This window comes from Sturnus vulgaris, chromosome 7 (assembly GCF_052056855.1).
Source record: "Sturnus vulgaris isolate bStuVul1 chromosome 7, bStuVul1.hap1, whole genome shotgun sequence".
NCBI lineage: Eukaryota > Metazoa > Chordata > Aves > Passeriformes > Sturnidae > Sturnus > Sturnus vulgaris.
The window spans coordinates 4,411,075-4,425,035 of NC_142249.1; the positions used below are offsets into that span (position 1 = coordinate 4,411,075).

At 49.6% G+C, this 13,961-nt stretch overlaps 1 protein-coding gene across 35 annotated transcripts in view; it reads left to right on the forward strand.

Moving 5' to 3' along the window:
• PCBP3 (poly(rC) binding protein 3) overlaps window positions 1–13,961 on the forward strand; it is a 54,389-nt gene that overhangs the window by 14,574 nt on the left and 25,854 nt on the right. For 31 of the 35 annotated variants that reach the window (XR_015804742.1, XM_088167596.1, XM_088167603.1 and 28 more), the window contains 3 exons: window positions 12,482–12,553; window positions 12,831–12,854; window positions 13,624–13,656. Coding sequence is in view for 34 of the 35 variants with exons in the window: in XM_088167596.1 (XP_088023722.1) it covers window positions 12,482–12,553; window positions 12,831–12,854; window positions 13,624–13,656 (129 nt within the window). In the remaining variant the exon portion in view is untranslated. Of the gene's footprint in view, window positions 1–559; window positions 651–12,409; window positions 12,554–12,830; window positions 12,855–13,623; window positions 13,657–13,961 lie in introns of all 35 variants that reach the window. The other 4 variants (XM_088167607.1, XM_088167602.1, XM_088167604.1 and 1 more) reach the window with 3 other exon arrangements.

Here is a 13,961-nt window from a genome sequence, read left to right on the forward strand (position 1 = left end):
GTGATGGAGCAGTTGTAACACACCCCCCTTCCCGCAGGGAGCCAACTGAACTCTGGGACGTGCAGGCAGGGCTTCAGCCTGGTCCTTCCCACTGTGCTGCTGCCTCTGAGATGGAGGGTTTAGAATAACCCTTGTGTCTCCCCCAAGAGGCTCTGGCCCTGCACTGGGTGTGCAGACACCCTATAAAACATGCCCAAATTTCCCTCTGCATACGGGCAGCGCACTGGAGCTCATCTCATGCTGAGATCCTTTCTCCTCCATGTTGGAAGCGTTGGCTGGTTCACTCTCATCGCCTTGAGGCATCCAGATTTGCTCAGTGGCCTTAAAAAAAAATAATAAAAATAAATAAATCAATCAAAGCCCATGAAATGAGAAGAACATCAGCAGTGGGTACATCCCCCTTTCCAGCAAACACAGGGATTTGGGAGAAAATAGGTCACGTGCCCTTCATCCCATGCCACGTGGTGGATCTCCCAGGGCCAATGAGGTTGGGAGCCCTTCTGCGCCGAGCAGCAGAATAAGAAAAAAAGATCACTGGGATTTTTTTCCCCCCCTGTAGCATTTTTCATCCTTTCCAAACGTGAAAAGACTGGCCATCTGTCTGGATCCCCCTCCCGCCAAAGCGGTACGAAAGCGGCTCTTTGGGAAAGGTAAGGAGATTTAAAAGATTGTTGTGGTGGGAGACCACCTGCTTTAGGCAACTTTTCCCACCAGTGTAAGTCAGGGAAGGATCCTGGAATGAGCTGGATCCCGGGCTCCAATGTGGGTTGGAAGAGCTTGGAATGCTTAGGAGCAGTTTTTCGGGAATCTCTGAGGAGGAAATGAAAGTCTGTGGCAGCGTGAGGCAGGATTACAGGAGACATCGGCACGCGAGCAACGGGATCCCCTTAAGTCAGCGGCTGCTCCCCAAGTCTCTCCCGTTAGAAATTCCCAAAATATTGTTGGGAAGTAATTTTACCAAAAATTTTTTTGTTTCTGTTTTTGCAAAAAAAAAAAAAAAAAATTTGCCAAATATTTTTTAGCCAGTTAAATTTGGCAAATCTTGCCGCTAATTTGTTTTGCAAAATTGTAGTTCTCAACGTGTGTGCTTTAGTTTAGTTAAATTCCGTTTTACCCATGCCCGGCAGCCAGTGCCATAGATTGTCTCCCTGGGTAGGGAAGCGTCCATCTCTTCCTTAACCAGAATATCCAGCTGTTCCTAAATTCTGTGATTTGCAGCTCAGGCTTTGGACAGTGTCATTTGTGTGTGTGCTTGGTGGGAATGGCACAATTGGAATTGCCTTCAAGAAATGGACACTAAATTAACAGGGATGTTAATCATATCTTAGTGTGGCAACATAATAAAATCCCCAACGCTGATGAATTTGATTTTTACCTTCCATTATTTTGTTTTGTTTGATTTTAAGTATTTTTTTAGTTCCAGTATATTTCCAAATTTTAAAATATTTTTGTTTTGAATTCCGTTCTAGTTCCACTATTTCTAAAAAATCTTTTTAATTCCATTCCACCGCCATTAATTTTAATGCTGTAAGTATTATTCTTATTTAATTCCATCCTATTTACAGTAATTTTTTTCCTTTTACTGGGGAAATTGGATTTGGAGAGGGCAATCGCTTTTATTATGATGCTCGCTTTGTTTTCTGTTTGCCTTCAGATACCCATTTTCCTCAGGGTGTTGAAATTCTTCCTGCTACCATCATGTTTCTGTTATATTTTCCTTGGTTTCATTATCACTTTATAAGTAGAAAAGTGAAATACTAGTGGCAAATGTAGAGGATTTAAAAGGTGTTCAAATCAACCTCAAATTATCATCTCCATACTAAAAAGGAAAAATATTCTCAGATATGTTTTTCTCATATTCCGAGTTTTCTGGGATAATGTAATTTGAATGTGAACCATCTTAAAAAATCTGATTTTATTAATTGGAAGTCACATCCAGCTTAAACCAGAAATAGTAGCTCAAGGACGTTGTGTTTAAGTTTCCATGAAATGATTGACCTTTGTTTTGACAGATGCAAGGACAGATGCTGGGCTGCATTTTGATACAGAAACCCAACCCTGAATTTAAAAAATCAAACAAACAGGCATTCTTTCCTAAGAGCTGGGGTTTTACTCTTAATACAGAATTCCAGAATAACTTGGTAATATTTCCAAAACCATTAGTCTCAGACTTCCCCCTTTCTTTTGGGGATTCATTTATATAAATATTTTTAGCATTCTCAGACACAAAAGCAAATTTTTCTTCTTGCAGGAAATGTCCTTTTAATCTTGCTGAATTTATTCCTCCGAAGAAAAATAGTTATTTTGAGGTGGGGACAAAAGGCTACGGCTCAATGCGGAGGGAAAAATCAGTTTATAAGTGCCTCCAACATTATTTGAATGCCTTCAAAATGGCATTGGAGAAGCTGCGGGAATGTAGCGTGGGATGAGGGTCTGTTGGGATCGCTGGTGGATGGAGCAAATCCCTCAGTGGTGGCCTGCCCCCTTTTTGGGGTGGACCAGGGGGCACGGGGAGCTGCTCGCCCCCCGCCTTGAGAGATGCTCCTCTGGGTACCAGCCAGCCGTGCTGCTTTGGTGGTCCCGGGATTGCTTTTCCCAGGGGATCAATTGTTTTTTCCATGCCCCCTCTTGGTAAATGGGAGCGGAGCAGGAGGAAAGGACACTTTGCCGGCAGTGTGGCTCTCCGTGGTGGAGGGGGGGGACATGCCTGGCACGCTGGGATGAGCTCGATCCCAGTGATAGCTGAGCACTGGTAGCCCTGGCTCCAGGCTGCGTGCATCCTAGATTGAATAAAACTGTTTTTTTGGAGAGCAGGGGATAGTCCCCAAACTCGCTCCTGCAGCACGGGGGTAGGTGACTGCCCCCATGAGATCAGTCTGCTGGGTCTCTGCCGCTGCTTTATGGCGAGCTGAGCTGGAAAGGGAACTTGGAGGCTTCCCAGTCGGTGAGGGCTGTCTCCATCCACGGAGCTTTTTCCCAGCTTCCCGCTGAACGCATCCATCTCAGTGCTCTGATCGCACGCGCGCACACATGGATCTGGTTTGATTTGTTCATTTAATTTGGGGTTGCTTAGTGAGCTGGCAGCGGGCAGTGGGTGCACCCCACTGCCACCAAACCCCCTGCACTCGTGGATGCAGCTTTGGAGCTGGATACCACCCATGGCAGAGGCAGGGTATTGGTTGCACATCCCCCACGGATTTTGACAGAGACCCACAGCCCTGCAGGGATGCAACCACTGCAATGGCTGTGCCCTTGCTGCCAGGGCCAGGTCTGGGGACAGGGGCAGTCGTGACCCCATCTCCGGCAGCCCCAATTCCCAGCAGAGCCAGTTCACCCATTCCCTGGCTGGGGTTTGGCTCAGCATTGAGACCCGAGGTTACAGAGGACCTACCACAGGGAGAAGGGGAGAGGAGAGGCGGCTCTCCTTGATTGTAATCGGGGTTGAGGTTTAGCTGAAGTGAAAACAGATCGGGAGTGACAGTTTTGGAGCCTGCTGTCAGGGTCGGAGCACAGTGCGCTGGCGATCCACCCCCGGATGCCGAGGGCCCCGTCCTCCTTCTCTCCAGCTGGAGCAAGGAGAGTCAGCACGGCATGGGATGGGTCCGGCACGGCCACCACGCAGCCCTGTCACACAGCGCCCTTAGCCTCTTCCTTGGGGCTGGGGACACGGCCCTGCGGTGACCATCAGTGTGGGATTCCCCCTTCCCACCTCCTCCGGCCCCGAACGGGCAGGGGCTTGGCAAAGGAGGGATGGGGTCAGTCTGCATCCCGACCGATCCCCTCTGAGGCCAGGCTGCTTCTCCAGGGCAGGCAGAGACAAGAGTCTCCCTTCCCATGTCTCTGATCAGTCTCCCACTCCCAAAGAGCATCTACAGCCAAGGTGAAAGTCATGCGTTTGGGATTGTGGACAAAGAGCACTGGATCCAACTGGGATTGATGGGACCAGGGTGGTTGTGACTCCCCCTGTCACCCTTGCTTGATCCCCAGGTGTTTTCTGTTCTGCATCTAATCTGTCCCTTACATTCCCAGCATGGCAGCCGGGGGGAGTGGGAAGACCTGTTCCCCATCCCTAGATCAGGAGGGGCTAGGACCTGCCCCAGGTGCTTTGAGAAGTTGGGTGGCATTCATGAGAGCAGCCCTAGCACCCTGTGTTTCTGTCCAGCAGCACCTGGACAGATCCCTCTGGGGCAGCCCATGTGCTCCAAACCTCGTCCCTGTTTCCAGGGATTAGAAAAATGGAGATGGGATGAGATGAAGCAGTAGATTGCTTTGCTCTCAGGATGAAGGGATTTGTGGACTGCCCCCAGATCAGTGGATTGAAAATGGAGGGAAGTAGATTGAAAATGGAGGAAATTACGGGGATGATGCTGCCTGTGGGATTAAAGCCAGGGCAGCGAGCAGGCTCTGGAGGAGGAGGGGAATGAGGGGCGTCATGGGATGACTGCTGCTGAGCACTGTGGAGAGATACTCCTGGTTGCATCCTCATCTGTTTCGAGGAAGCCCTGGAAGGTGTGCGCTTTCTGCTTTCCCAGGTCCATGCAGGGGTTGTCCTCTCAGCTGTGCCCCCAGCTGCAAGGATGTTGGGAATGTGCCTGGAGCTTTTTGCAGTGCTGTGCCTCTCATTTCCAGAATGCTGGAGAGCAAACTGCTTGTCTCTGGAGGTCCACACACCTCACTGTGGTCTCTCCTTCCTTGCAAGCGTCCAGCATGAGTCTGTGGCCATGAGCATCATGTTCCCCAGAAAAATGGCATCTAAAATCTGCACTTAGGGGGCTGATATTTGACTCTCTCATCTCTTGGGGTGTGTTTCCAACTGCACTGGCTCCTTTGGGGCAAGATATGGGTCCTTTGGGGCTGATGTACTGCCCTGGTAGAGTATCCCTGGGGTATCTGTGGAGGCATCTCCCGTTGCAAGGTGCACCTCCTGGCTTCCATTCCTTGGCCTTTGGCTGGGAGGAAAAAACCCTGAACTGGGTGCATTTGGCTTGGTGTAAAGGTTGTAAGTGTGGTTGTTTAATAGAGATGAGCTTTTTTTGCCAATTCGTGAATGTTTAGAAGATTTAAAGAAGGATATCTGGCAGCATGGCATGGCTGTGGAGAAGCTCTTTTCCTGGACCTTCTTCAGTGCGGCTTTAGCCCCTTGCTCAAGGCCCTGTGTCACTCTGCCCCTCTGTGCTGCAGAGCCTTGATTCCCCCAGCCGTTCCCCGTGGGGCTGTGTTTGCTGGCCCCAGGGGTCTGGGGTTGCTCTCTCCTGCCTGGATCTCCTTTGAAGAGCCACTTCACCATTCCTGGTTTCCTTCTGCTGATCCTGCAAGTCAGCTTGTCACTCGCAGCCACTTTCAGGTGGACGGGGAGCAATTCCTCTGTTCCTGTGCACATAATTGCACACAGTTAAGTTCAGTATTTTGCCTTGCAAAATTCTGTCTTATTTTCTTCACATTGCCAAGCTCATTTTGGCTTCTCGCTCTGCTCGCCAAGAGCTTCTCCTACCTGGGTTGTCACCTGACATTTTAACAGGAGTGTCCCTCATCAATGTTTGGGGGGGTTTTGGAGCATTTCCTAGCCATTTTCCAATGTTTTCAGCCACTCCAGCTCCCTTCACAGCCCGCAGCTCCTCCGCTCTCCGGCGGGCTGGGTCTGGCCGCCTGCTGCAGCACTGCTTGTGGTGCTTCCCGAATCTCCCTGGCGCCGTCAGGGATGCGGGCGCCGAGCGTGGCACTGAAGCAATCGCATTCCTGGTCTCTGCAGTGCCAGGCGATGACGTTGGAGCTTTGGGATTCTTTCCCCCGGCTCTGCTTCTGCAGCAGAACCCGCCCCAGTCTGCAGTGCCGAGCCCCGTGGCAGGGTCCAGGCTGGGGGGGCAGTGCAGGGCTGCTGGCTCTGCCTTCCTCAGCCCACTGGGGCGCCTGGCACCAGCCAAGACTCAGCCAATGCTTGCTCCTCACTGGACCATCAGCAGTTCCAATGGATGCTCCCAGCCTCTCCAAAATAATGGCTTGGGAGTGGAGGGACAGCTGGTATTTCAGGAGAAAAACATAATGGATTATTATTATCTATCCTTTAATCTGCTGGCAGACCAAAGGAGAAAAAGTTGGTGTTCCTTATCCTAGGAAATGTTATTTCCTTGGCGCTCAGGATCTTGCCAAAGGCTCACAGTCATCTGATGGTGCTTCTGGTCACTGAGTCATGGGGGACCCAGCTGCAAAGAGCATTGGCTTTCAGCACCTCATAGAGGAAAGTTTCTGATGCACTTACGCAGTGTGACTTTCACTGAAAATACTGTTTTCATTGGCAAGTTGTTCCAAAAGTAACTAACAGAGTGATTTGGAAGTGGCTGAATTATAGCACGATGTTCCATCCCCACCCTGCTCACCTCAACCTTCCAAAATCAGCTTTAATTAAACTAATTAAATGAGGACCCATTATTCTTCTAATAACTCTTGATAATTCTAAATAACCTTGTTGGGGTGGTGATTAAACAGGTTCAAGCCACTGGTTTTGCTCAGGGTCCCACAATCAAAAAGCCCTGAAACCAGCCCAAACAAGGTTTTCTGGCTTTCCTAAGGACATCCAATATCCTGCTGCTACTACATTGCATTTCCCTCACTCGTCTGTGTCTGACCTCTGCTTGCAACGCTGCAGCAGCTCATGTGAGTGAATGGGAATTCTGCATTCTGTAGATCTCTGCAGATACATCTCTCAGGTACCTGAATTTCCTGGAATTAACACAAACCTCAAGGTCTTGTCTCCCACAAATGTATCAGGGCACAGAGATAGGTACTCTCATCCTGCTGTCCTGTTGGGACCGGGGCGGGGGAAATTATATTCCAGATCAACATCCTGGGGAGATTGGCAGGGAAAAACTGCAGTTTAATCCACTGATCTTCACACAGAAGATTGTGATAATGGCACTGCTGTCTCAACAAAACGAGTCGTTCTCTTGGACTGAGCTTGCTTTGGTGGAGGCTAATGCCTGAGCCCATAAGTAGGGTTCACCAGATAAAGGAGAAATCCAGAAAATCACCTGGGAATTCCTGGAAGGGAAGGCAGGTGCTTGGCTGGGATGTGGCTGAGCCCACTGCAGAGTGACTGTGCTGGAGCTCTGCGTCATCGTATCAGCGCAGACGCTCAGAACAAGAGGAAATGGCCTCAGGATGTGCCACATGAGATTTAGATTGGATATTAGGGAAAATTTCTTCATGGAAAGGGTGGCCAGGCACTGGCACAGGCTGTCCAGGGCAATGGTGGACTCTCAATTCCTGGAACAGTTAAAAAGGCACGTGGATGTGGCACTTGGGGACAGAGTTTTATGGTGGACTATGACAGTGCTGGGGAAACAGTTGGACTGGGTGATCATAAATGTCTTTTCCAACCTAAATGATTCTGTGAGGCTGTGATCTCAGATGGAGGGGAGCAGGGAAATGGGAGCAGGTGACTGAGAAAGGAGCCTCCAGAGATGCCTGCCGTGAGGGCCAGAGCAGGACATTTGTCTCCTGTACTGCTTGGAATGATCATAGGCAGGGGAGAGGCAGGAATATCCTGCTGACTGACGTTCTAGGAAGGCACAGGGCATCTTTTTTGGTTAGAGATATCTAAAATATTTCCACTGAAGCTGGAGAGTAGAGAGGAGGAAAGGTCAACCAGAATTACTACAGCTGTGGAAAATAGCAGCAGCTGGAACTGCAGCTTTGTTCCCAAATAGCATTTGTCACTCATGTCGATGGTGCTACTGCCCTCCCACAGCTTCATCTCCTGACAGCCAAAGCTCGCCAGTGGCTGATGCATTTCCATGTGGTTTAAGGCAATGCTTGGCTTTGGGTTTCTGCCTGTTTTTTTCCTCCTTCACCCCCATCTTGACCTGACCAGACTGCGCCGTTGTCATAATCCCGAGCTGGCTGCATTGCTGAGCTTCCCAGCTACTAAAACACCACAGTGGAAATCGCCAGATTAGGCCTTAATGGCAGGATCAAGTCAGCAGGAGATGAGTGGGGAGAAAGCTCCTGCTTACGCAGGTGGACAGGCAGCCCTCCTCAACAAAATGGGCTAGAAAGCCTAAAATGTCTGGAAAACATCCTCTTTCCTGGCTTCTCTGGCTTTTCCTGCATTTAACACATCCATCGTTTTCCAAGGGTCAGAAAACCCTGGTCTGAGTTTTATGAAGATGATATGGAGAGGTCAGAGCTGTTTAAACATTTCCTCCCTCGCAGGGGAAAATGCTGTCTTGAGTGGTGGACATTCTATCCCAGATGTTAATTCCTAACACGAAATTATGCCTCCCCCATTGGAAATCCTGGCTATGGGATGTCACAGCATGCTGGAGGGTTTGTGGCTGTCTTTGACACCTGTGCTGGTGGGGCTCCTGGGACACCTGAGAGCCTGGGAAGTGTGGTGGATGTTTTCCAGGGTGGCATTACCACTGAGCAACCAAGATGCTCCAGGGCGGGGGTTTGGGGGTGGTCCTTTGGGAAGGTGGCACAGCAGGGATTGCACAGACCAGGGTCCTGCCCACCCTGATCTTTACCTGCACAGGTCATCAAGGGCTCTTGGTCATCAGGGCTCTGAGCTGTTGGATTTTATAAGCCTGCACTGACCAGGAGAAGCTGTGGCTGCCCCTGGATCCCTGGAAGTGTCCAAGGCCAGGTTTGACACTGGGGCTTGGAGCAGCCTGGGGCAGTGGAAGGTGTCCCTGCCCATGCTCGGGGGGTGGAAGGAGATGAGCATTGAGGTCCTTTCCAACCGAAACCATTTTGTGATTCTGTGCTATGCCTGCAAGAAAGTGGAATTTTCTGGAGGCCCTGTGATGGGTAGGGGGGTGATGGAGACTTTCTCCTTTGCATTTGCTTGATGGTGCCTGTGAAATTTCCACCCAAACCTTTCAGGGAGGGGGTGAGTTATGCCACTGGGGCATCTTTGCACAAAGTTGTTTTCTCTGTTTGTTTTTCAACAGCTCGAACAAAATGTTGCTATATCCCCCAAAAATAACTCTAGGAAGCAAAGGCTTGCTCATATGGGGCTCGTGCACTCCCAGTGAGCCCTAGGAATGCATAGCAGGAGGAAGAGGAAGAGGAGAGAACAAAGGCTGGCTTCAGCAAGCACAGAGCCAGCAATGTCCCTCAGCCTCTGCAGGGATTTGGGCTCTGCTCAAGCTCAGCTGAGCCTCCTGCCATCAGGGATAGCATCCCTAGTAGGATATCAGAGGCATGATTCCCTCGATCCCAGCATCTGCTTTTCCAGCTCCTGTATGGAAGTTAGGCTGGAGAGCAGCATCCAGCCCAGAGCTCCATTTCCTCCTCTTGTTCTCCTTCATGTGCCTCCTCCTGTATGGGAGATGATTGTGTTACTAAATTAATTCAATACACAGTGTTCAGATTTCCCCTAATTGGAGGGGAGTCACTTGAATTTTAGGGATGTGTTGGTATTTGTGAGGTATCAACAAGCATAAACACAAGAGCGCTGGCTGAGGCAATTGATCCAACCTCTAAAAAATGGGAAAAGAGAAAAATGGGAGTGCGTACATTTGCATGTGGGGAAGAGGAGTCTTCCTGCTATTCTGGGCTTTCATTTTCCTTCCTATTTCTTGATGACTGATTCCTGAGTTGCTTTTTCAGACATAATGCATGGTTTCCTGATAGATTAAGAAAATTTCCCAGAATTCAATATATTTGAACCAAGGAAGAGCCAGATTGCTCTGAGAACTGCTGATGTCTCCTCCAGGCACTCTTGTAAAGGCAGCTGCCGTTAACAGCACTATTTATTGTGGAATGGGATCATCCTTGTCCAGCTTTGGGGCAGATTTCCCCTTGCTGCAAAAGCTTTCAGCTGCTCCCCTTGCGTGGAAAGAGGATGCTCTGGTCCTCCACCTGTGGTTGCCCAGGTGTGATGCTTGGAAGAGCTTGGCTTGGCTAGCTGTGCAGCTTTCCCTTTGGGGGCCAAGCTTGACACTTGTGTCTCTCCGTGTCTTTGACCTCTGTGGGGCTGCACCTGGTTCACACTGGGCTGGAGCTGGGCTCTCTGTCTACTCTGTCCATTGTGCTGGATGTAATGGTGTCCTCGGGGCTTTCAAGTGGGTGGACAAAGGAGCCATTTCAAAGCCGTGGTGAACAAGGCAGAACGTGATGGTGAAAAGGAAGGGGTTGAGATGGGTCTCTCTCCAGGCAGGGAATGCTCTGAAATGCTCAAAGTGGCATTTTGGGGGATATTTTTTTTTTTCCCAGCCCTTTGTCCATGAAGAATGAGGGCTGCTGGGGTAGGCCTGTGCCCATAGTAAATGCTTTGGGTCTATTGTTGCCATGCCTTCCATTGAGCTCATGAGCCCCCTATAAAACACGTACCTTTCACTAGTATGATTAAGAAAAGGCCAATGTAGCTTTCCCGAGCACTGGAGCATGAAGCGTGTTTAATTTAATAATGCTGATAAATCTTAAAGCCAGGAGCATTTGGCTAACACATGACCCACTTTTTCAATCAATTGGAAGCATTTACATAACAGCCTGATGCAGGGTTCCTCCTGTGAGGGATGTGGAGCTGGGGATGGCGAACACCCTCTCTGCCACAGGACATGGGGGAATGGCTTTAGACTGAAAGAGAGGAGGATTAAATGAGACTTTAGGAAGAAATTTTTCCCTGTGAGGGTGGACAGGCCCTGGCACAGGGTGCCCAGAGAAGCTGTCGTGCCCCTGGATCCCTGGAAGTGCCCAAGGCCAGGTTGGACACTGGGGCTTGGAGCAGCCTGGGACAGTGGAAGGTGTCCCTGCCCATGGCAGAGGTGGAAAGGGATATCTTAAGTTTCCTTCCAACTCAAACCATTCCATGATTCTGTGACGTCTCCAGTGCAGGAGTTTGTCTCCTGGCACATTGTGAGCACTGGAAATGCTGATCTCCACCTATCAGCTTATTTACCCTTTCTGGCACTGCCTCCCCAGGAGTCAGTGCACAGGAGTCAGCCTGGGGTTAACCAACACAGCTAATTACTCTTTTCCTTCATTGTTCACCTTCCAGTGGGCTCAGTCTTGAAAATTCCTGATCTTGCCTGTTCTGTTACAGTCTCTCAGCTCATTCCTGTTACTTGAGTCTCCAACGTGGTCACCTTTTTCCACAGAAATATTCTCTTTCTCCCCATCCTTAGAAGCACCTTTTGGCTTGTCATAGAACCAGAGAATAAACTGTGGTTTGCATTGGAAGGGACTTCAAAGCTTATCTCATTTCACCCGCTGCCATGGGTAGGGACACCTTCCACTACCCCAGGTTGTTCCAAGTCCAGTCCAGCCTGGCCTTGGGCACTGTCTGGGATGGGGAGTCCACAAACTCTCTGAGGAACCTGTGCCAGTGAACCTGTTTTGGTGTTGAGCACATTTAATTTCTTATCCTTCTTGTGAGGATTCCATCCTTTTTTTTCCCATTTGTAGCATGCAGCAGCAACCTCAAGCCCCTCGTTTGTACATAGGTCATAAGCAGCCTGATTCCCGGTGAGTCAGTGTCCTTTAGCTTTAGGGAATTCTATCCCCCTGCAAACCACATGGGTTTATCCATTTTGGATTTCATTATAACCTCTGGGAAGAGGTTTTGCATCAAAGCCATCTCCCAGCCACGGTCTGTGCGTTGCTGCTGTTTATCCATCCCGACTTGCATTAAAGCACTACTTGAGAACTTGTTTATCTGCTGCTTTTTTTGCTCACTTAAGTCCCTGTCTGAGCAAAGGGAAATGCCAGATGCTTGTGAGCAGGATGAAACATCTCCCATCTGATACGGACTGAGGGATTAAATATCATTGGGGGGAATTGCTCTGTATCTTTCAGCATTGCACGTAGAAGGATGCTGGCACCTCCCTCTGAGATGGGAGTGCTCTCCCCGTGCAATGGGCAGGGACATTTTATATGCCACGTTCTCTTGCAGAGGTGCATCAGGAATGGAAAATTAAGCATTTGTTACCATTCTGTGTTTTTTATTTCTTTCCCCCTCCTTGCCTTCAAAATATCAATGGCACCTCTAGAGGGCAGAGGAGGAAAGAGAGAGAATGGAAAAGGAAAACAGCATGGTTTCATTAGATGTGTGTGACATGAATGGCTGGAAGTGGTGTGGTCCACAGTCTGCCCAGCTGGGGAGCTCTCAGGTCAGGATGTGTGGCAACCAGGATGCCAATTCTGTCCTTCCCATTCAGTGCTCCTGGGGTCAGACAGACAATTCCTGGCCACTGAAAAAGTGCCTTGTGGCTTTCTTTATGCTAGAAATGGTTGAACTTTGGTTTGCTAGAAAGGTGCTGTGGGTCTTTTAAAGCCCCACTGCAGCTACTGGCCCTTGGCCAGGCTGCTGATCTGCCCTGGTCCAGAGTTGTTTTTTGGCTGCTCTGTGGGGTCCATCCCACCCTGAGGAGCCTGTTCTGAGAGCACACCTTCCCCACTGTGTCCCCAGGTGATCCAGCCAAGGCGCTGCCTGTGCCGGGGCTGCTCTCCCAGCTAACGCGCGTCTCCCGTCCCCTGGTAGGAAATGGAGTCCAAGGTCTCCGAAGGCGGCCTCAACGTCACCCTCACCATCCGGCTGCTGATGCATGGCAAGGTAAGGAGCTCCCACCCTGCGGGGGTCCTCACAGGTCCCTCTCCCACCTGCCCAGCCCCACACACTGCTCTGCCCAGCTGTGCCAGCCCCGGGAATAGCTGGCTGCCGGTGGGGAGGGTGGCATGGTGCTCCTGCTCTCTCTCATTCCTGCCCCTCAACCCTGTCCCACTGCTTGGGACAGTGTCCAGCAGGTCTTTACTTCATTGTGGGGTTGGGCTGGATTCTCATCACGTTTTCTAATGTCGGTTCCTCTGTTTTTGGCTTTTTCTCTGTGTAGGAAGTTGGAAGCATCATTGGGAAGGTAAGGATGCCTTTCATGCCATTCCTGCACCTGTTGCATGGTAGATGCTGTAGTCACCTCTTCCCTGTGATGTCCTGAGAAGTGTGGGGTGCCTGAGCTAGTTGCTGCATTTGTGAGCCAGAAATTAGGAGACACCCACAGAGGGGTCAAAGACCATTCCCCTAAAAACCCCACCAAGCACCAAACTGTTCCCAGCTGCTTCACTAGGTGATGGCTGCTGGGGGTTTACAGCCACGTTGCTCTGGTGTTTTCATTAAATAACTTCTTTAAGAGATACTAAAAATGTCGCACAGATACTTTTAAATTCTGTTTTAAGTAATTCTATAGCCCCTGTCTCTGCGGCCGGAGGACTCCATTTACCTTGTACAGAAAAGCTTCCTGAGGTGCTCTGGTGTTTCCCCAGTGGTTTGGAAAGTCCTGGCTATACAGGATTAGGTTTTTTTGGGTGGTTTTAAAAGAAAGGTTTATGGTGGCAAAGATTTGCAGCATGAACACGTTTTCCCTGTAGGCTTGGGCCTTATTTCTCCATCAAGACGTCCAGCTCTATGAAGATTCACAGTTGTGAATTTGTATATATATATATATATATATGTATATATATATATATATATGTATTTGATGATGTACATGCTCAGCTCTTCAAGCATCACAGCTCCCATGCTTCTGGCTGTACATTGCCATTTATTAAGGAGATGCATTTTCGGTAGGATTGTTTTAAAGGTAGGAGTCTTGAATTTTCATAATACCTTGATTTTCCCTCTTGTTTCAGAAAGGAGAGACCGTGAAGAAGATGCGTGAGGAGGTGAGCAGCCTGCTCTGTGGAAGATTTGTAGGAGGAAGGGAGTGCAGAGTGGCCAGAGCTGCACATTGCCCTGCGTGATATGTGCAGTAATTCCCAGGGTCAGGACAAGCAAGCCAGCTGTCTCCAGCACTCTTTGAAGATGCTTTGAGTTTGTCCAGGGTCTTTGTGCCTGCAGCTCCCAGGGAGCTGTCAGGGCAGTGAGCAAAACTCTTTGCAGCCAATGATCCCATGAGCTGGTCTTGCCTTGATCTCATGGGTTTGCTTTGCAGTAAAACATTGGAAATCCTTTCTGAGGATTGAGATAA